Below are 22,202 nucleotides of genomic sequence, written 5' to 3'. Positions count from 1 at the left end.
GACCTTGGAGTCAGGGAAACCCAAGTTTAAATCCAGCCTCAGACACTTCCTAGCTTTGTGACCCTAGGTAAATCACTTCACCCTGTCTGCCTTAGTTTCCTCATCTATAAAATGAACTGGGGAAGGAAATGGCAAACCACTCTAATATCTCTGCTATGAAAACCCCAAATGGAGTCACAGAGGGTTGGAAATGACTGAAAAATAACATTATGTAATTTTATATATATATATATTTGGTTTTTGTTGGACAGTGTGTTTAAGTGAGATAGTATCAAGTGTTTGACACTGAGTTTTGAACTCAGGTCCTTGTGACTCCATGGCCAGTGCTGTATCTACTAGACCACCTAGCTGCCCCATTTATCCAGCTTTTTAAAGTTTGCAGAGTACATTTTTGGTTCACAAAATCTTGTGAGGATATTATATTACTACGGATTTCTCCATTTTTATCAGTGGGGAAACTGAGACTCCCCACCATCCCAACAAACTTTGAGAAATTAACTGTCACAAGATCAGAGGTGGAATTTGAAGTTGGGTCTTTCTGACTCTGAAGTCCAATATTCCAGTATCTATTGAAAGCTGATTGTCCATCTCCACCCCTATCCTGCAGGCACATCTTTTCTGAGAGTGAAATTGCTGCCACTGGTCCCACAGCTTGAGGTCCACCTCACACATGCACATGGACAGGTAGTAGCTCTCCATGGTACCTAGCTCCACCTTGGGTGGCTGCCCATGACAAAGGATGAAATGGCACTAGTCTGTCTTGTTTTGTAACAAACTATGTACCCATGAGCACAAGACTGTGATGCTGGATTCTGTTTTCTAAACCATGACAAAGTTTAGGTAATCCTCCTCCTAAGACTGGAGATGAATCTACATAAAGAATCAACACGGATCTATACTTGCTCCATTTCCAATCCAACAATGAGTTATTGTCATTATTATAGTGTTTACTAGGAACTTTCTAGGTGTTTGGGATAGAAATACACAATTAAAAATAGTTTCTTCCAATTTGAAATTATGCCCAAAGGGCAACAAAAGTGTGCATACCTTTCGATCTAGCAATACCACTACTGGGTCTATACCCTGAAGAGATGATGAAAAAGGGTAAAACATCACTTGTACAAAAAATATTCCAAGCAGCCCTGTTTGTGGTGGCAAAGAATTGGAAATCAAGTAAATGTCCTTCAATTGGGGAATGGCTTAGCAAACTGTGGTATATGTATGTCATGGAACACTATTGTTCTATTAGAAACCAGGAGGGATGGGAATTCAGGGAAGCCTGGAGGGATTTGCATGCACTGATGCCAAGCAAGATGAGCAGAACCAGAAGAATATTGTACATCCTAACACCAACATGGGGGTGATGATCAACCTTGATGGACTTGCTTATTCCATCAGTGCAACAACCAGGGACAATCTGGGGCCCTCTGCGATGGAGAATACCATCTGTATCCAGAGAAAGAACTGTGAAGTTTGAACAAAGACCAAGGACTAATACCTGCAATTTAGAAAAAAAATCCATTATCTTATTATGTAATTTTGCTATCTCTCATACTTTATTTTTCTTCCTTAAGGATATGATTTCTCTCTCATCACATTCAACTTAGATCAATGTATACCATGGAAACAATGTAAAGACTAACAGACTGCCTTCTGGGGTGGGGGGTGGGGAGGAAGCAATTATAGGGGGAAAATTGTAAAACTCAAAATAAATAAAATCCTTCTTTAAAAAAAAGTCTTCCTTCAAAAAGCTTATGTTTTTCTGGGGGGAACCACATTTATACATACACCCTCCCCCACACTAATATTTGAATTTACAAATTGGGTCTCTAGGAAGGTGACCACTTTCAGTTTGAAGTGATAGTCCTGGGGTTACTTTTGCCATTGTAGCTCAGAAGCCCCCCAACACTGCACTTCCCATTAATTAGCCAGTGGACTTAGCTCTTAGAAAAGGTATTTATGACTTCAATAGCCCAAGAAGAATAGTAGTTAGAAAAACACTGTCTCTCTCCCTTATTACTTGGAACATACAGTGTTATTGGGGGAAAGAGCAGAAGCTTAAGTGTCAATGGTAATTAGGAACATGTGGCCAAAGGAGCAGTTGCTGGAATGGTAGGACCTCAAAGTCTTTTTATTCAATAGATTTACATGACCTCAATGCCCCATGGAAATAAGGCCCCAGCTCTTGAGCGACCCCTCCAGGACTGGTGCTCAATTCACTGTATACCTAGATCCCTTAAAAAAGAGTTAGGTAGTATAGTGGACAGAGTTCTGGGTCCAGAGTCAAGGAGATCTGAGTTCAAATCCAACCCTTACACATTTGCTCAGCTTTAGAGATTACGTATTCCTTCATGTTTTCTGTTCAACTATGAAAATCACTAATGGGGGGCCGCTAGGTGGCGCAGTGGATAAAGCACCGGCCCTGGAGTCAGGAGGACCTGGGTTCAAATCCGGTCTCAGACACTTAATAATGACCTAGCTGTGTGCCTAAAAAAAAATCACTAATGGGGAGGGGTGGGGAAAACATGAATAACAACTGGGGGGGGCAGAGGTGAGTTTCTGCCGCAGAGCGCACCCCCCCCACTAGTGCCTTCTCTCTGAGATTACATTCTAGTTATCCTGTATTTTGTTGTACATAATTGTGTCCATGTTCTCTCTCCCATTAGATCATGAGCTGTTGGAGAGCAGAGACTGCTTCCTGCCTTTCTCTGCGTCCTCAACACTTACCCCAGAGTCTGCTGTTCATTCATTTCTGTCCTATCTGACTCTCTGCGACTCTATTTGGGTTTTTTTTTTTTTTGGCAGAGATCCTGGCTTGGTTTGCCATTTTCTTCTTCAGCTCATTTTACAGATGTGGAAACTAAGACAGAGAGGGTGAAATGACTTGTTCTTGGTCCTTGAATTGCGTGATGAAATGACTTGTTCAGGGTCACACAGCTACTAAGCAGATTGAACCCAGGAAGAGGAGACTTCGTGAAGTACCATCTAGCTGCCAGGCACACAGCTGACTCCTAGAAAATATTTAGAGACTGAGTTTGGCATTTGCTTATGATTAAAAAAGGGGTACAACCTTCCACATGTAAATAAGTGCATTTACATACATAGCAATTTAAGGTTTCTGAAGCACTTTACAAATGCAATTTCACTTTATTCTCACAACAACCTTCAGAGATTGGTGCTTATTATTTCCATTATACAGATGAAGAAACAGAGGCAGAAAGCAGGTAAGTGATTTGTCCAGAATGACCTAAGTGTCTGAAGGCAGACTATAACTTAGGTCTTCCCTATCAGTCGGTCGGTAAATATTGTTTGTGTTATGTTAGGAGATGCTGAGGCAGAGGTTTGGGTATAAATGACGAGGAGGCTGACCTTCTGAGAGGAAAGCTCTCCATCTTCTCCAGTCGGGGGGGGTAAAGGTAAAAAGTACAAATGAGAGGTGAGTTCCAGACCTGAAGCAAATGATTTTACAATTTGAGAGGGGTTTTGAGGTTTGTTTTTCCCTATTCTGTTGGTGAAGTCAGAGGAATTCAACCTGGTGAGAAAAGAAGAGTCATTCTATCACTGAACCATTTAACAGCTAGGAGGAAAAGCTGGTGTTTGGACTGGACCTTGGGATCCAGCGTGGACATGTGGAATTGATCAGATTTTCCTGTCCAAAGCAATTTTCAGAAAAAAAAAAACCCAAAGCTATCAATAGTCATGAAAAAATACTCTAAATCATTAATAATTAACTTTATATATTTTTTTAGATTTTTTCCAAGGCAAATGGGGTTAAATGGCTTGCCCAAGGCCACACAGATAGGTAATTATTAAGTGTCCAAGGTCGGATTTGAACCCAGGTACTCCTGACTCCAGGGCCGGTGCTTTATCCACTGTGCCACCTAGCTGCCCCGATCCATAATAATTTTAAAGGATTCATTAAAAATGTTTCTTAAAATCTTTAGAGAACTGATGGATTGCAAATTGAAACACATTTTTTTCTCTCCTTTTAAAATTTTTCTTGCCCTTTTCCAATCTACGGCTAATGTATAAATATGTTTTCCATGGCTTTCCTTGTATAATAGGCATCATATTTCTTGACTTCTTAATGAATGGGAGGGAGAGAAATTGTAACTGAAAATAATTTCTTTAAATTAAAAAATTTTTTGTCCATATTTCCTGTATTGGGTGGAAACTGCTCTTTATATGAATATTTTTGTGGAAAGCCAGATGTAACCCAGAGAAGGAAAAAACAGTCTATGCTTAATTTTATGGGAAAAATTGAGGCCATTTGCTATGAGCTCCCCTTCATCATCTCACCACTCAGGGGCCTTTGGCTCTCTCTCCTCCTTCACTCATAACATAAGGTGGCCTTACTCCTTCACAAGGCTGACTCTTTACCTGTTCAAGTGATCCCATTCTGTCTCGTCTTCTCCAGCACAATGTCCCTTCTGTTATCCATTCTTTCACTTCTTTTCGATCCCTCCCTCTCAACTGGCTCCTTCCCTCCTGTCTACCCACGTCACCCCCATCCTGTCACCTTGATCCTTCCATCTCTGCTATTGCCTTTTTTCCCTTCTGATCTTTGTTAGCTGAACTCAAAAAGGTCATCCATAATAGGTGCCTCCACTTCTCTCATTCTCTTCTCAGTGCCTTGTGATCTGCCTCCAGACTTACCACGCCACTGACACTGCTCTCTCCAAGTGACTCTTAGTTGCCCATTCCAATGGTCTTTTCTCAATTTTCATTCTCCTTGACTCCTCTGTTGATCACTCTTCCTTATTACTCTTTCTAGGTTTTCAGGACATCTCTCTCTCTCTCCTCTTTCCTATTTGACTGTGCCTTCTCCTTTGCTGGATCCTCCTTCCTGATCAAGCTTTCTGTGTCCCTCAGGTCTTTGTCCTACATCTGCTTTTCTTCTTCCTCCATATTACTTGATCTCATCAGCCACCAGGGACTTAATTACCATCACTGATCATTAAATCTACCTTTCCTACCCCAAATCTCTGTTGACTTCCAACCTCACATTTCCAATTGCAAACTGAACTCATTAACTTTTTCCCAAAACCCTCTCCTATTCTTACCTTCCCTGTTTCTGTAGAAGGCAACACCCTCTTTTCCGTCCCCCAGGTTCCTAACCAAGGGGTTATCTTGGACTCCTCTCATTCTTGCCTCCCACATCCAATATGGTACCAAGACACCTTTGCAGCATTTTTCAAATAAGTCCCCTTCTCTCCTCTGACATTGCTTCTACCCTGGTCTAGGCCCTTATCACTTCACATCTTGACTGTGGAAATAGATAGCTATTGGTGGATCTGCCTGGCTCAGGTCTCTCCTTACTCCAGTTCATCCTCCAATCATCCACTAAAGTGATTTTTCTAAAGTGTAGGTTTGACTCTGTCACCCATCCTTACTCAATAAACTGGTGTCTCCCTATTGCCTCAAGGATCAAATACAACATCCTTATTTGGCATTCAAAGACCCCTATAACCTAGCTTCTTCCTACCTTTCCACTTTTCTTACACCTCCCTCCCAATCCTGTGCTGTTCCATCCAGTTACCCCGGTCTCCTTACTGTTCCATAAACAAAACACTCCGTCTGAGAATTTTCTCTGTGCCCTCTGCCTGGAATTTCTTTCCTTATTTCTATCTCTTGCCTTCCTTGGCTTCTTTTAAGTCTCAACTAAACTTTCACCTGCTATGAGAAGCCTTCCTCAATCCCTCTTATTTCCTGTTTATCCTGTATAGGGCTTGCTTTGAATATATTTGATATTGTCCCTCCCCAGTTAGAGTATAAACTCCATGAAGACAGGGACTTGCACATTTTTTTATTTACCAGCACATGCAAAGTAGTAACTTGATGTTTGACTTTTACCTAGGTTTCTTTATTCTGTTCCAACTTAGATATAGATCTTTTTTCCTGATAAAATGACCTGGATGTTGGACTCTTGCCTGTCTCTGCCCCCAGTCCATCAAATAAAGGGGCTTTCCCATGGCCTTTCCTGTCTTTCATAGGCAGGAAGTCTTTCCTGGAATTCCTTTCCAACCTTGGCTCTGCTAACTATGGGACCTTGGAAAATCCATTACCCCCACCCCCAGCCCCGGATTGTCAATATTGTAAAATGAAGAGGTTGGACTAAATGATCTCTAAGTATCTACGAGCCTCTAAATCCTACAACTGATGAGAAATTCAGAGAATCATGGTGAGTTTTTATGAACAGATATAGAATGAAGCCAACTAAAAAAAATTAGAGCTGTGCAAATGAAATTCTCTCTAAAAGGCGATTGAATTCTGAGTAACAGAAAAAGTAATAAATTCTTATTGAAGAGATAAGGAAACCTACCTCCTCTTCCTTCATAGCAGAGAGGTGAGGATCTACTGGGAGTGAGTCCTGCATTGAACATGGTCAGGCAGTTTCTGTAGGTTTTTTTTTTTTGTAAGGCAAACAGGGTTAAGTGGCTTGCCCAAGGCCACACAGCTAGGTAATTAAGTGTCTGAGACCGGATTTGAACCCAGGTCCTCCTGACTCCAGGGCCAGTGCTTTATCCACTACGCCACCTAGCTGCCCCTGTAGGGGTTATTTTTAATGTTTTTGTCACAAAGCGTTTTTCAGAGGGTGGGAAATTATAAAAATTTAATAATTAGAGGCATTAAAAAAATTTGTCATCTTTGCCAGTTTTACTGATGGGCAAGTAAATCTTAGAGGTCTTTTGGTTTACATCACTATTAGTAGTTTTTCCACATCTTTCACATAATAGCTTATCATTCTTTTGAGGACTTCTTATCCTTTGACTATTCATTGAGTAATGTGTTTTGACCTTATATATTAGATGATTCTTGCCCTTCATTATTGAAGACCAAAAGAGCAGTGAGTAATCACTGTGGCTGATAAAGCCAATACAAACTCAGAAAAGCTCTACCACAGATCAGGCACAAATACTTCATTACCCACCCTGGGGTGGGTACTCTAAACTTACATGTCCTTTGAGTTGCTCTTCTGCCTTGTTCATAGAGCACAGCACCCTCTCTGATGGGTAGTCCTGGGCCAAGGTCTCCCATTCTGTACAATTAATTCCAAAGTTTTAAGACTGTGAGGGTATCCTTGTATCACTTTTTCTGGCCTGCTACGAGCACTGTGTGAGTTCTCCATAAAAGAGTACAGTTGGCATTTGAGATAAACAGATCAACAGACAAGTAGGTGGGTAGACAGGGGAGAAAGGTAGACATGACAGATGACTAGACAGATGATTAGCTAGCAGACAGGCAGACATACAGTACATAACAGTAGACACGTAGGGAGGCAGGATAGGTAGACAAGGAGGTCTGATAGATAAATAGACAGGGATACAAGTGGGTAGGTAGGAAGGATAGATGATAAGGCAGACAGGTAGACAAGTAGATTAGATATACAGATACAAGTAGGTAGGTAGACAGAATAGCTAAATAGTCAGCTAGATGGAAGTGATAATTGCTATTTTCCCCCAGATGATTGAATTTCTTTTTATCTTAGTGTTCAGCAAGGGAGACTGGAATAGGACTGCCAGCATGGCATGCCCTCATCAAGAGAGGGTATTGTACTCTATAAGCAAGACAGAATGGAAGTAGCTCAAAGGAAAGGTGAGATGTGTAAGTTTAGAGTAACCACACCGGGTGTTCACATGGCCTATTTGTATCTGACTTGTGGCAGAGCTTTCTGAGCTCCTATTGATTTGTTCAGCCACAGCTGGGCTCCCCATAACTCATCTCTAACAAAGTGATGTCATTTTGGTCTTCAATAATGAAGGTAAAAAAACCTACTGACTGTATTAATTTCATGGAAAAGTCTAGTGACTAGTTTTATCTCGTGTGAACATTCCAGCCCTTATTTGGCCAAGAATTCTTTGCCTAGATATATTTCAAGAAATCATCAGTGTGAAAACTGCCTAGATTTAATTGAATCAGAGAGCAAAGTGAAGCTAGAAAGACTCCACCAATCATCTCCTAAAAGGGACCTCCAAAAGGAAAACTCCCACAAATGTCATAGCCCAATCCAGGGCTTTCTTGTAAATTAATACAAGCTCCCAGAGAATGATTCAGACCATGAACTTTAGGCCACTTTTAGAGTTTACTCTCATATTTCCGGAGCTCACTCTAGCAGATGTCTAGAATTCAAAAGATCCAGCAGTTTCTACTAAATACAAAGAGATCTTGGAAAAAGATTCCAAAAGACAAGCGACAGGCTCACAACCAAAAATAATTTACTATGCAAAATATAATCCTACAGGGGAAAAAAAAATGAATGATTGCTGGATCAGAGACTTTCAAGCTTTTTTTGTTTTTTGTAAAGATCAGAGGTAAGTAGGAATTCTAAACTGCAAACACAAAAGTCCAGAGAAACCTGGAAAAATAGTCATTTAGGAACTGTATGATGATGATGCTGTGCTAACAGTCTAATAACGGGGGAGGAAACAAGCGTCTCTCTTTAAGAACCTTGAAGTCTTCAAAGGGTTTATTGAGGTAATTAAGAAAAAAAAGGTCTTGGAGGGGGCATAATAGTTCTGTTCTGAGGGTTTGAAGCCAGGAAAGAGAAGGTAAACTCAAGTGTAGAAAGGAGGAAAAAGGGGATGGAACTTGCCAGTTTTTGGTAATTAGTGAGGAAGAACATCGGATGAACCTCACTGTTTTCTGAAATGGCCAGGGGAGGGCTGAGCTTTGGTGGCAGAAGAAATCAAATCGATATAGAAACAAGGATTTGGTGTTGGGGTTTGGGGAGGCAGGTTAAGCTAACACAAATTGCCCCCCAATTTCCTGATCCTAAAGGAGGAATTAAAAGGGCTGGGGGAGGGGTGGAGAACAAGAACATAAGGGGCTTCCTTAAATTTTCCTTAAAATATTTGGGCAAAGTCTGACAAATTGTGCGAAGGGAATATCACGGAATATGATTCTGGCAGGAAAAAACGAGTGTTTCGGATGATCTCGGGTAATACGAGGTCCCAGAGAAGCCGGAGAAGAACGCATCCGGGAAGGCCGGCCCGGGGCGCGCCCGCCACATCTGGGGGTCTCCGCCGCCCCCTGCAACGCTGTTGCCCTGGGGGGGTGGGGCCCCTCTCCGCGCCCCCCCTTCTGGGGGCAGTTTTCACAGCAGATTAATAATCGGGGCCCCGACATCGAGGGGGGCCACGGGAGGCCTTTTGTCACGTGACCGGGCGCCCGCCCTCCACTCGCGTCTCCCAACCCGCTAAGGATCGCTCCCGTGGCCAAATGGGGGAAGTGAGGCGCAGAGCCCCCCCAAAACTGCGGGTCCGGCGGAGCCCCAAGCGAACGTGACTACGGAGGCTCGCGAGTGCTAAAAAGAGTGGCTGCCCCCCTCCCCCTCCCGGAGGCGGCTGTCTAGGGGCCCCCACTTTACAGATCTGCCGACGCTCAGAGGGCGGGGGGGGGTCCGGGTCTCCCCATCGGGTGGGGCGTGGCCCCCAGCTCGGGGATCTCCCCGGGATCTCCAGGCCCTTCTGGGCATGCGTAGGGAAAGGCCCAAGTGCAGGGAGGGGCGAGAATCCGCGGGTTCCATCGCTCCCGTTCCACAGACGGACAGCTGCTCCAGCCAATCCCCGGCCGCCCTGAAGCAGCCAATCCCTCCAGTCTCGCTTTTCCCCACCCCTTCCTTCCGGCCCGGCGATTGGACAACTCGGAGAAGGCGGGGCGCGGCCTAACGGAAAGTGTCCTTCAGAGCCCCCGGCCCCTCCCCCACGGCCGGGCTGCCTCGGGGCTGCCCACGTGAGGCGGCCGCGCAAAGGCCTCTGGGTAGGGCTGCCAATCCAGCCGCCTCCCCGGGGCAACTGGGGGCTGGGGAGCCCCGGGACCCCCCGCCAGTCACTCAGGACCATCCCGGCAGGGCCGGCCGGCCTAGGGGAGCAGACCCCGGGTCCAGACCCAGGCAGGGGCGGGCGGCATCGGCGCCCGGGCACTTACCTGCGATCAGCCCCCCTTTCCACCTCAAGTTCACCAATGTCAAGGACACCGGGCAGCCCCCTCCCCACTTAGGCCACAATGAGACCTTGCACCTTTCCACTGTAGCTGCCTGAGGGGCTGCAGGGTGGGGCTGGGGGCTCTGCTCATCCCCCCCTTGCTCCGCTGCACCCCCGCCCCAGCTCGGGGGACAGGCCACCCTTCTGCCATGCTTCCCAACTCCTCCCTCTCGGGGTCTCGGGGTCTGTCTTGGAGGGGAGTGCACGAGCGACCCTGCAAAGGAGTGTCGGGCGTGTGAGAAAGCTCTTTACTTGGGTACAGCACGGGGCGCCCCAGACTCCTGCGATGCCTCCCCACCCCACCCCCCAGCCCCGGGGTGGAGAGCAGGGGAGCCACCCCAGGGCTGCCAGTCTTTGGTACAATAAATAGAAAACAAAGGGGCCAGCAGGGCCGAGGAGCCGGTCCATGGGGGGACAAAGGGGGCAGGGGTCATACCCCCTCCTCTTCTCGGCCCCAGCCCCCAGTCAGGTCAGTGCAGGTGCCCCCCCTCCCCCACTGGGTAGCAGCAATTCCAGTTGAGAGGGGAGGAGGGCTGGGGAGGGAAGGCATGAGCCCAGGGGCCCCAAGGGGGAAGGGGTATGGCTTCGGGGGGCCCCAGGGGGGCAGGGGATCACGAGCTGGCGGCCGTACTCTGGGGGACACCGCAGAGGCCCAGGCGGGGGCCTAGGGCTGGGTCCTCGGGTGGGGGGATCGGCGGCCGGCCCCCGCCCCTGGGGCCGCCCCCCCCTGTGGTCCGAGTCCGGAAGGCCGAAGCGGCCGGGTGCTGGAGTGGGGGAGCGGGGCGGAGTGGGGCGCAGTCCTGTGGGGCGGGCGGAGGCAGCAGGGGACCACCTCCGAGGCTCACGTCCATCAGCTCGGGGGGAGGCGGTGAGGAGGACGAAGAAGAGCCAGCCTGGGCCGGAGGCCGGCCGCCGGCCCCGTGGAAGGAGGAGGAGGAGGAGGAGGAGGCTGGGGCCGGGCCCGGGGGAGGCTTGTGGGCCACATCTCCCCCTGCCCAAGGGCGCAGTGGCTGGGAAGGAGGGACCTGCCAGGGGAAGAAAGGCACAGACTATAATCGACCAAAAGGAGACGGCCCAGGCCTCTGGGAGGGAGGGTCCCGAAGGAACTCCCTCTCTGTCTGTCCTGGAACCAGCCCAAAGCCCGAGGCCAGTACCTGGGGGCTGTGCATCTCGCAGTCCGTCACTGGAGGTCCCGGTCCCCCACAGTATCGGTTGCTGTAGCGGTAGCTCCGGTTGTCATTGGATGATCCGCTTGAGCCACCTAAGGTGGGAAACGATAAGTTGGCAAAACGTGTCCCCCCCCTCCAACACTGTGGTTCAAGGTCCGAGACCACCGACTCGTAGGGCTTGGTGGAAAAATCATCTCTCCAAATCCCCTTCTGTAGAGCAGAACTGAGTCGGAGAAGAGAGATTTCTCCTTTGCACACAGACCCAGGGGCCAAGTTCTCCCCACCCCCAGCCCTACTCTGGGTGGTCTCGGTCCCCCCCGCACCAGAGCTGGAGACGGAGCTGGCCGCACTGGAGGAGTGGGAGGCGTCGGGGGCTGGAGAAGGTGAGGTGGAGGTGCTGCTCCCCGAGGGCCCGGTGTTGGTCGCCTCATCGGCCGTTCGACGGAAGAAGCCGTGCTGCAGGGCGCCCAGGGGGCTGATGCGGGCGGCTGGCTCGTACTCCAGCATGCGCAGCACCAGGTCCTGGAAGCGGAGGTAGTCGGCTGTGCTGTGGCCTGGCTCGCCTGCCCGCCGGCCTCCGGGGCCGCCTGTCTGCACACCTAGCACCTCCTGCAGCCGCCGCGTGCCGGGGCCCTGGTATTCCTAAGGAGGGAGAAGCAGAGGAGTCACGAGGGTGGAGGAAGCAGAGAGAGGGAAAGGGCCCTGGGAGAAGAACCCAGGCGGGTGAGGACACCAGGAGGGGAACAGAAAGAAGAGGTGCAGAGAGGGGCCCGAGCCTGGGTCTTGGAAGCCTGCCGGCTCACCTTCCTGAGGTCTTTGCTCCTCCGGAGGGTCCAGCCCCCTCCAGGCAACCGGTCAAAGTACTTCCTAGCTTTGGGTGCCTGCTCCAGCATGGGAGCTGGAGGCAGTCCCAACACTTCCACAATCCTGTTCATCTGGTCCACCTGGGCCAAAGAGCAGCAGAAAACCATCAGCGTTGCTTCCCTCCACCCGGTGTCACCATGCCTGTCTCCTGGACACCCGCAGGCCTGAGCCTCACCTCATTAGAACCACTGAAGAGGGGCTCTCCTGTGTGCATCTCCACAAGGATACAGCCTAGAGACCACATGTCGATGGCCAGGTCATACGGTGTCCCCAGGAGCACCTCAGGTGAGCGGTAGAAGCGACTCTGGATGTACTGATAGATCTGGAGACAAGGGAGGCTTGATCAGAGTCTTCTTGGCAGCCCGTATCGGGAGATACCCCACCCGGTGAGCCCCAGTTTCCCCTCTGTGGCATCAGACCTCCAGCCTGGAGCCGTCAACCACGGCCACCACGTACCCGCTGGCCCAGCTGACAGGAGCTGCCGAAGTCAACGATTTTGATGGCGCTGCGCTTGGGGTTGCACAGCAGGATGTTCTCAGGCTTGAGGTCGCAGTGGATGATGCTGAGTTCGGGGGTGGCCAGGAAGAGCAGGGCCGTGCAGAGCTGCTGGGCCAGCTTCCGGGTCAGGTTCAGCGAGACGCCCCGGAAGTGGGTGTTACGCAGCAGGTCATACAGATTGTAGGAGAGCAGTTCGAAGACCAGGCACAGATGGTTCCGGAACATGAAGTGTCTTTTCAAATGCACTGGGGGAGAGGGAGCGAGGATAGGCCGTGGCAGATAGGATGACTCCCCATGCCCTCCCAGCGCCCGCCCAAGGGTCACCGGCCGTCTGCTGCGCTCCCGGGTCTCACCAATGTAGTACTTCATCTCCGTATCGTGCTGGTTCATCAGCTCAAGCAGCCGCAGTTCGATCTGCGCCTGGTTCAGAAACGCCTTCTTGTTCTTAATGATCTTGATGGCCACCAGCTCCTGGGCCTGGTGGTCGTAGGCCTTCACCACCTGAGAGGGACGAGAAGCCCGGGGTCAATGGGGATGGACTCTGGGACCTAGGACGGATCCCAAGAGGAGACATAATCTGGAAATCGGTAGTCGTGACTTGGGGGCAGCAGAGGATTTGGGGTGCACAGGCTTCATCGCATGGGGGACTAGGGGAGGAGCCTCCTCTCGCATTCTGCTGCCCCTCTCCCAGGATTCTCGTTGGGGTTCCCACCTGCCCAAAGGAGCCCTTCCCAATGAGCGAGTCGATCTCATAGCGCTCCAGCCATCGTTCCCCACTTCGCACGATGTAGTCGTGGTTATCGTCGTCGTAGCCGTGATTCAGAACCTTCCTCTCTTTCTTTGTGCTTGCGTCCTCTGGGGGCCCCTGCTGGGCCCGACGCTTCTTCTTTGCGTAGTACACCTGGGGAGGGGGGAGGAGGGGACGAAGGGGTGAGGAGAGATGTCGGGAGACCCTCCCCCCTCCCGGCTCACTCCTGCCCAGGGCCCAGCCCACCTCATTAATGTGCTTGTAGGTCTTGATGAGGTCCACAGAGAGCTTTCGGAGGGGGGCGGAGGTGGCATCCCGAAAGGCCAGCGGGAGCCGGCGCTGCAGCAGCCTGACATCTGGCACCACCTGGGAGGGGACGGACACAGACGGGCGGGCCCTTCAGCCCCGACCTCTCTTTTGGTCCCTCTCACACCCCGGAGGGGAGCTCTCTCATAAAGGCCAGCCGGCTCCCAGGCCCCCCTTCCCACCTCTGGCCTCGCTTCGCCTCTTAACCTTCCACCTCGAGCCCCGTTCCCCCGGACCCTCCGGGGCTGACGCCGAGGTCGGGGCAGGGCCCAGCCCCAGTTCTAGCACTGGCTCCCGGGGTGACCTGGGACGTAAACCGAGGTGACCTTCGAGGGCCCAGCGGGGGCTTCCTCCGGCCCAGGCCCCTCCAGCCTCCGCCGAAGCGTCCAGCTCCCTGGGCCCTCCCACCCCGGCCTGCCCGAAGGAGCGGAGAGGGTCGGGGTACCTGTGTGTGCTCCTGGGGGGCCGGGAAGCCGGAGAAAGGGCCATGGCTGGGCGGGGCGGCCATGTCCGGCTCAGAGGGCCGCAGGGAGGCGAGGCCCGGAGCAGGAGCCCGGCCGGGGGGCGACGTCTCGCATCCTGCACCGCAGCTGCCGGCACCAGCACCGCCGGGACCTGCGGGGGGCGAGGGGTCAGGCTGGGGCCCGGGGCCGGCCCGGCGGGCGCCCCTCCCCTCCCCCCGCGGGCGAGGGCCCGGCTCTGCCCCTCTCGTACCCACGCTGGGGGGCGGCCGGCGGGGTCCCCAGTCCGGCAGGCGCGCAGTCAGCATGGCGGGGAGCGGCCCCGGGCGGAGGGGGGCGGCCGGGCCCCGGAGGCGCCCCCAGCCCTGGCCTGCCCTGCCCCGTCCGCTGGGTGACAGCGGCAGCCGCTGGGAGGGGGAGGGGGGTCAGCCGAGGTGGCACGGAGGGGGGCCGAGCAGGTGGAAGGGGGGAGGGGCGGGGCGGCGCAGGGCTTAACCCTGCCGCCGCCGGGGCCCCCCGACTTCCAGCCCGGCCTAGGCGCGGCGCGGCCCGGGGGGCGCGCGGGGGCCCGGAGAAGCCGCGCCCCCGGCGCCCATCGCAGCCCGGCGGCCCGGCCCGGGCCCCCTCCCCTGGCCCCCCGGGGGGAGGGGGAGGAGGTGCAGAGCTCGAGGGGCGCCCGCTCCGGCTCGCGCCCCGCCCCGCCTCCCGCCTCCCGGGCTCGGGCTCCCGCTCCCCGCGGCGCGCACGAGGCGGCTGCAACATGACCCCTGCCATGGCAACAGGCCTGCCATTGGCCCGAGGGGCTCGGCGCGCCGGCCAATGGCGACGAGCCGGCCCGCTGTTGCCAAGCGACCGCGATGCGGCGGGTGGGGGCCCGCGCCGGCTCTTGCCCAAACAAAGAGCGGGAGAGAAAGGGGAACGGGGGGGGGGGGGGGGGGGGGGGGGGGGGGGGGGGGGGGGGAGGAGGGGGGTCGGAGAGGCCGCGGCTCCGCCCCCGGCCCGGCCGCCCGGCCCCGCCCCGGCCCGCGCCGCGCTCCCCCGGGGCCGGCCCCTTCCAGGAACCGGTCTATAAATAGCGGCCCCGCCCCCTCCTCTCCCCTCCCCCTCCGGGCACCTGGTCCGGCCGGCGCCCCTCCCCCACCCCGCCGGGCCGGCGCGCGCGCGCCCCCCATCCCGCCCCACCCCGCCGCCCGGGAGGGGCGGCTGTAACGGGCGCCCGCGTCCCCCTCCCCCCCTCCTCGGGGCTAACGTTCGGCGCGGGGGGTGGAGGGCGGCGCGCCGGAGGACGGGCGGGCGCGCGCCCCTCCCCTCCCCCAGCCCCGGCGGGCGCGGGCGCGCGCGCGGCCGTTACCTGTGGGCGGGGGTGCCGGGCCGTCGGGGGGAGGGGCGGAGCGGAACGCGCGGGGCAGGCGGCGGCGGCGACTCAGCGCCCCGGGCTCATCCCCGCGCGGGAACGCTGGCGGCGGCGGCGCGGGCGGGCGGTTCCAGTCAGATCGGCGGCGGCCCGGGGTCCCCAATTACCCAGTAATGCAACCAGCAAAATGGCGACCACAACAAACCGGCCCCCCCGGCCCGGACTCCGCCCCCTGCTCCCTCCCATTCTCCCCCGACACGTGACTCAGGCACCGGGCTACCGCCTCGTGCGCCTGCGCCGGCTCCGAAAGAGACATGCGCGCCATCCGCCTCGGGTCCCGCCCAGGGCGCGCAGAAGGGCCCGAGACGAAGCCTGCGTCGCAGAGGTCGACGCCCGACCTCCCCGGGTAACTACAGGGCGAGCGGCAGGAGCTCGCCGCAACGCGCAGGCGCCAGCCTCCGACCCCGCCCCCCCTTAACCCTTTGAGAATCCAGGAGTCACATGAGGTCACACCTTTTAATAGAAAATACAAAGATCTGACAGAAAACAGCTAAGAGTAGAAAAAGAAGGGGAAGGGGCGGGGCCGGGAGAGGCAGACAGCTACTTGGCAGCTACTTCTTTCTGCTTGGGGGGCGGCCTGTGGGGAGAAAGGAGACCTGAGCCCAGGTAGTACCACCTGGAGATGCCCCCAAGCCCCCCTCCCAAGGCATCCCCGCTGTGCTCAGCCCCTTCCCACCCCAGTGACAGCCCGTTCCCCCGGGGCCCCTCCCAAGCCTCACCTATACACCCCTACCACCACTGCGTGATCTCGCTCATAGGGCTCCAAGGTGAGCTGTTCCTGTGGCTTCATGTTTTCCTGCTGCATTTTCTTGACTTCTGAGGCAAACACGGCTTCAGGGGAGGCTGTGGAGTCTATGCAGTTGGCCTGGAAGACAGTGATCATGAGGTGCCAGCCTCAGGGGCCTCCTCCCTCCACCCCTCAATTTGGCCTGGGCACTTTACCTTAATGGAGATCACAAAGTGTCCACCATTGCGCAGGAAGTTGTGGGCATTGAGAGCCACAATTCGGGACTGGTCTGGCTGGGCCACATCAGCAAAAATCACATCTACCATCCCTGGAGACAAAAGAGGAAGGGTATCAGAGGGGGTTAGGCTAGAGACCCCCCCCCCATCCAATCCTACAAATTGCCAGTCCAGCAGCCTCAAGGGCTGGTTCTGAAATACATCATTCTTTGGCTTGGATGAAATCTTCCTACGCTCCCCCCATGGTCCACAGGAGAAAGGCCAAACTCAGCCTCCATGAAATTAAAGTCCCAGTCCCTTCTAACTAATAAAGGCATTTACATAGGGCTTTCAGGTTTGCCAAATATTCAACAAAGTCACACCACGCTTATAGCCCTGTCCTCAGAAGCAGGGACTCCTCAGGCCCTCACCAATGAGCATTCGGTATTTGTGGGGGTGCCGTGCATCCTCAATGACGGGAATGATGTTTGTTCTCTTCTTAGCCACATTGATGAGGTCTCGGCCAGATCGATGAGAGAACTCAACAGCATAGACCAGACCTTCCTGAGCAGCAGAAGAGAACTCAGTAGCTTCACTTGTCACATGACCAAGAACCCACCACCAAGCCCTTCATTCTAGAACCCAGAAGACCTGCTCCATAGCTGGAGCCAAGCTAAAATCACCAGCAATCGTTGCATGCCGTAACACTTCCTGCCCCCAAATCCCTCTGTGCAGTCCAAGGGTAGTTGAAGGATCCCATTCATGTATCTCACAACCAGTTCTTTAGATTTTGCATTGAGGCAATTAAGAGCTGGGAGTAAGCCCTCCCACTTCTTAATCTATTTCCCAAAGTGGGGAAGGGCCCCCTGACTCACAGGGCCTACAATGTCAGAGACATGAGAGACAGTAGTTCCTGATGCTGCTCCCAAGTAGAGCACTTTGGCCCCAGGTCGGATGTGGATCTGATCCACTCCACCCAGGATGGCGGCGGCCAGCTTTGATCGGAAAGGGTTCCAAGCACGGTACTCCAACTTCACTTCACCATCCTGAAGGGGTGAAAGAAAGTTAAGTCCTTTATCATCTGGTCCTCCCCTAGCTTTCCTGTCCTCTACACCTTACTGCCTTTTCAACATAATCTAGGATTCAGCCAGATTAGCAGTCTTGCTGGTTCATAAAACAGAGTCCCAAACTGGGCATTTTCACTGTCAACCTGCTCTGCCCCCCCCCTTCTCCCTTCTTCTTCTGTCTCCTATCTCCCCTGGCTTCCTTCAAACCCCATCTAAAATCCCATTCCCTACAAGATTCAATGCTCCTCTCCCCTCAAGAATTGATTATCTCTCATCTGCTCCACATATGGTTTATTTGGATGCAGTGATTGTATGTCATCTCTGTTGATAACATTACAGAACTTGTGGCACTAATTGGGTGAATAGGATCCTGTCCCACAGCCCTTTCCACCACAGCTCCATCCTCACCTCCACAGTGATTCTCTTCTCGCCATAAACAGACTCCCCAGGTACCATGTTCTTTGTGACCAGAGCATCTTCCTTTCCTCTACAAATAAAAACTCCTGAAAAAAAAGGACAGTGTGACCCAAGAACACCTCCTTTCCTCTGTTTTTTTCTCCAGACCTCCCGTATCCCTAAAACGAAGAAACAGAACCAAATGATGCTTATTTTGCTTCTATATTCTTTGGCATCGGACGTGTCTTTACTCACCCTCATGCCGGTGAGGTTCCACAGTAACCTTCTTTCCTCCTTGGAAACCCCCTCTACCGCCCCGGCCTCGGCCCCGGGGGGTGCCTCTACCGCGACCACCGGGTGAATGGAATCCTCCTGCAGGAGAAAAAATACAAGGGGCCATTTTTTTGTCGAAGGGACAACCCCGGTCGGCCCCTCCGGTCCAGGTGCAGCCCCCTCAACTCACCTCGGCCGCCTCCTCGGCCTCCTCGATCTCCGAAGCTGCCACGGCCACGTCCCCCGAAGCCTCCTCGGCCCCCAAAGCCGCCTCTGCCCCCTCGGTCACCCCCTCTTCCGCGGCCTCCAAACCCCCCCCGGCCCCCCCCTCGGGGGCTGAATCCTGCAGACGAGAAAGAAGTGAGAAGCTGAGCATTTAGGCGAACATCCGGGCCTTCCTGGATCGCAGGCAGGAACCTCCACGCTCCGTCCCGCGGGCCCGGGGAGCCTCAGGGAAGACCCCGCAGCCTGGGGGCTGAGAGGAGACGCCGCCCCCTCCCCCCCGGGGGCTGCTGCGCACGCGGAGGCCGACTCGGGCTCTCACCCCAAGGCTTGTCACGTCCGGCCGCCGCCTCGGTCCCCCCCCGCCCCGCCCCGGCCTCCCGGGCCCGGCCCCGCGCTCACCGGGCTTCATGGCACGCGGCTCGCTCTGCGGAGGAAGCGGAAGCGGCGGCGGCGGCGGGTACGGCGGCCGCCAGCGGACACGCGGCTCCCACGCGCCGCCGACTGCCCTAGCCCCCGCCTGCGGGACGGGAGGCGAGAGGGGATTGGCGTGCGCGAAGGCGGGCGGACGCACGCGCGCACGTAACGCGCACACGCAACACGCACGCACGCACGCTTGATCTCCGGAGGCTGCGCCGTCTAGGCGCCTCTAGTACCCTCTTCCTTTCCCCTCCCCTTCGCGTCGTCCGACTACGTCAGGTCGGAGGGGACCGTAGCATGCTGGGAAAAGTAGTCCTCCAAAGCCCTAGGCCGCGGCCGAAGCATTTCCGGAGTCGAAAAGGAAGAGGGACGAGGAGGACCACGTACGGCGTCGTGACGTCACCAGGACGCCTGGGGGCCGGGCGCGCTGATGGGAAATGTAGTTTTGTGCAGACACTTTCCGCGCATGCGCCCTCCGCTCCCCGCGGGGTGAGGGCATCCCCGTCTCTCAGGAGACGCGGTGAATGGGGCCGGGGGCGGCTCGTGGGCTCGGGCCGGGGTGCGGGGAGGGAGGCCGGCATGGCGGCTCGGCTCGGCCGCCCCCTGCCTCCGGCCTCCCTGCTCTGGTCCCCCCAACGCCCTGCCCTCAGCGCCCGGTGGGCCCTGGGGGCCGGGCCCGGCCTGTGGCCTCGGAGGAAGCCCTGCGGCGGGGGCGCCCGGCGGTGCCCAGGGCGCAGCCGGGCCCCGGGCTCCCGGGCCCCGAGGCTCAGCAGCCGCTCCAGGGGCGCCGGGGCCCCGTGGGCGAAGCCTCGGCCTCGCAGCGGCGAGAACAAGCGAGCTGGTGCTGGGCCAGAGCTTCATTCCCATATCGTTGAGCTGATGTCACTTGGGGGGCCCTGGAGAGGCAAAGATGGCCCCCCCAGGCTCGCAGGGTGGGCTACGGCGGGGGGGGCACCAGAGGAGGGCCCTAGCGAGTGATGGACCCTTCCCTGTCATCAAAAATAATATTTTACTAAAAACCTTAACAAAAACATCTAGGGAGAAGGGCTGTCATTATTTAACTTTAATTTTGTTGCAAATGACTTTATTCCTCTCTGACTCCGGCCTCCGCTGGGGTGCTTCATTTTGGCTGAAGTGCACTTCAAGAAGAAAATGCGCCCTCCTCCAGGGCTGGGAGAGGGACAGGTTTTCGAATGAACTCTTAACAGCTTCTTGTCTTGATTGTAGAGAGTTTGGACCTCCCGGATCCCCTGAGAGGGTGATCGTGGGGATCTCAGCCAGATAATGAGAAGGGCTGCCCTGATGAAGTGATTCCATCATCTCCAAGAGTTCTATAGCCGGCCTGCCTCTGGTTATGAGCTCTCTTACCCTCCCCTACAGGCCTGAGGCATTCGGTGGGTGATTACCTATCTTACCATCTTCATGAGTTCAAATGCATCCCCAGAGCCACCTATGTGGCCCTTGTGGGAGAGTCACTTCATTCTCTTTGCCTCAGTTTCCTCATCTGTAAAATGAGCCGGAGGAGGACATGGTAAACCACTCCTCTCTGCCAAGAAAACCCCAAAATGGGGTCATGGAAACCCCTGCCATCCGGGTAGGGTCATGTCCCCAAGCCTCCTGTTTACCCTTAAGTCTTGCATTGTCACTGGGGGAGCTTCCAAAGCATACATACCCACAGATGATGGAAAAAGGCAATGGGTTACGCAATAGGCAATGGGTTATATCATAGGAAAACAAAGAACACAGAACAATGGTCTTTCTCCCCAGATCACCAACACAGTGAGAGTAGCTGCTACCTCAGGTCTTTGAATTGGTCTGGATGGTCTCCATAGCACTGGTATTCAACAGTTTCAGTGATTTCCTGGCAGCAATGGCAGCCCATATGGAAGTCCAGGAATGCCAACCTGCTTGTATCATGTTTGCTTCCTGTGGCTCACATGGTAATTGGGAAATCTGAAGCCTTAAGAGTAACAGCCCAAAGAGAGAGAAAGCCAATCCTCAATGACAGCATCCAGATCTTTTCCTCTCCTGTACAGCAAACATTCATTGCCTTCCAAAACTCAAAGCTCTTCTCTGTTCTTTACAATTGTTTGTTTAATAAATATTAATTGGCTGGGGTAAGTATGAGGCATGGAGGATAGAGTGCTTGGCCTGGAGTCAGGAGGACCCAAGTTCAAACACAGCCTCAGACACTTCCTAGCTTCCTGGCAGACTTCCCTGGGTAAGTCACTTCACCCTGTTTGCTTCAATTTCCTCATCTAAATGAGAAGGCAAAGGCAAACCCAATCTGGTGTCATTGCCAATAAAACATCCCCCCAAAAGGAGGGAGAGTTGTGTGTATACATATATATATATCAAAACAAGTTCCCACGTTGGCCAAGTTGAAAAATTTATACTGTATGGGGGCAGTTAGGTGGCTCAGTGGTTAGAGCACCGGCCCCGGAGTCAGGAGGACCTGAGTTCAAGTTCGGCCTCAGACACTTAATCATGACCTAGCTGTGTGGCCTTGGGCAAGTCACTTAACCCCATTGCCTTGCCAAAAAAAAACTAAAACTAAAAAAAACTTAACCTCCTTTGCCTTGCAAAATTTGCCTTGCAAAAACCTAAAAAAAAAAATTAAACAGTTCAAGTCTATAACTTCAGTCTCCAAAGGGATTTACAACCTCTCCCTAACACTCCCATCTCCTTCTATTCCCTGTAAAGCAGAGTTTTCCAAATTGCAAGGTTTTCCCAGTCCAGGAAAGAGAAAGGGAGCCAAGGACAGAATACTGGCCGAGATTGTTGACTATATTTTAGTTCAATTCTCAAATGTATCCATTTTTTTTATGGAAAAAAGTTCAAGCCAATGTCAACAAAAATGAGATCAACCCTGGTGAATTTGCTCTGGTTGACAAGGACTGCAGCCCCATGATTATGTAATAAAGTGTGTGCACAAGGAAGGTCAAACTGGTGTGGTGCCTGTTGGACAATTGGCACAGCTTCATATCACAGATGATTTGTGCCATCTAACTGCTTGCTGGGTTTTCGCATGAATCATGTGAACCTGAAATAATCTTAGTATATGGCACAGCCGTATCTGCTATGTTTTTCAATCATCTAGTTTCCTGAAACATCTCCAACTTAAAAATTAAAATTACTCAAGATCAATGAACGAGTTACCACTTGAATTTTAATTTGAATGTCCTATTTTTATTTTATTCAAACTCGAACTAAAAAATTATTTGTATAGATTGTTTTAGGAATGCAATACTTTTTCCTTAAAGGGCAGTGGGGGATATCTCTGTGACATTTATAAAAGTCCCTGGGGTAAGGGTGGGGGGCAGCTAAGTGGCGTAGTGGATAGAACACTGGCCCTGGAGTCAGGAGTACCTGGGTTCAAATCCTGCCTCAGACACTTAATAATTGCCTAGCTGTGTGACCTTCGGCAAGTCACTTAACC

The 22,202-nt window shown here is 53.5% G+C and overlaps 3 protein-coding genes across 5 annotated transcripts; 1 reads left to right on the top strand and 2 right to left on the bottom strand.

Moving 5' to 3' along the window:
- Positions 1-10,217: 10,217 nt before the first annotated feature.
- On the bottom strand, positions 10,218-15,498 carry DYRK1B (dual specificity tyrosine phosphorylation regulated kinase 1B). 2 transcript variants are annotated; one of them, XM_074218953.1, is made up of 11 exons: positions 15,381-15,498; positions 14,014-14,183; positions 13,509-13,628; positions 13,227-13,415; positions 12,868-13,015; positions 12,473-12,759; positions 12,192-12,338; positions 11,956-12,096; positions 11,476-11,794; positions 11,138-11,244; positions 10,218-11,008 (listed from the first exon to the last, which is right to left on the bottom strand). In XM_074218953.1, the coding sequence occupies exons 2-11, from the start codon at positions 14,074-14,076 to the stop codon at positions 10,595-10,597; spliced, it is 1,935 nt and encodes a 644-aa protein (XP_074075054.1). In that variant the 5' UTR covers positions 14,077-14,183; positions 15,381-15,498; the 3' UTR covers positions 10,218-10,594. The 2 variants fall into 2 exon arrangements, with proteins under 2 accessions (XP_074075054.1, XP_074075053.1); XM_074218952.1 differs by lacking the exon at positions 15,381-15,498 and adding an exon at positions 14,283-14,897.
- On the top strand, positions 15,020-19,796 carry LOC141509416 (uncharacterized). 2 transcript variants are annotated; one of them, XM_074218955.1, is made up of 3 exons: positions 15,020-15,789; positions 16,889-18,113; positions 18,262-19,796. In XM_074218955.1, exon 3 carries the CDS (start codon positions 19,061-19,063, stop codon positions 19,739-19,741), a length of 681 nt encoding a protein of 226 aa, XP_074075056.1. In that variant the 5' UTR covers positions 15,020-15,789; positions 16,889-18,113; positions 18,262-19,060; the 3' UTR covers positions 19,742-19,796. The 2 variants fall into 2 exon arrangements, with proteins under 2 accessions (XP_074075056.1, XP_074075057.1); XM_074218956.1 differs by lacking the exon at positions 15,020-15,789 and adding an exon at positions 15,797-16,329.
- FBL (fibrillarin) lies at positions 15,886-18,860 on the bottom strand. Its single transcript, XM_074218954.1, has 9 exons — positions 18,746-18,860; positions 18,312-18,464; positions 18,104-18,220; positions 17,861-17,955; positions 17,261-17,431; positions 16,817-16,949; positions 16,386-16,498; positions 16,163-16,308; positions 15,886-16,020 (listed from the first exon to the last, which is right to left on the bottom strand). The coding sequence occupies exons 1-9, from the start codon at positions 18,753-18,755 to the stop codon at positions 15,984-15,986; spliced, it is 975 nt and encodes a 324-aa protein (XP_074075055.1). The 5' UTR covers positions 18,756-18,860; the 3' UTR covers positions 15,886-15,983.
- Positions 19,797-22,202: the final 2,406 nt, after the last annotated feature.

This window comes from Macrotis lagotis, chromosome 1 (assembly GCF_037893015.1).
Source record: "Macrotis lagotis isolate mMagLag1 chromosome 1, bilby.v1.9.chrom.fasta, whole genome shotgun sequence".
Classification (NCBI taxonomy): Eukaryota; Metazoa; Chordata; class Mammalia; order Peramelemorphia; family Peramelidae; genus Macrotis; species Macrotis lagotis.
Note: the sequence above shows the minus strand (reverse complement) of the source record. Positions and strands in the feature narration are given on the sequence as shown.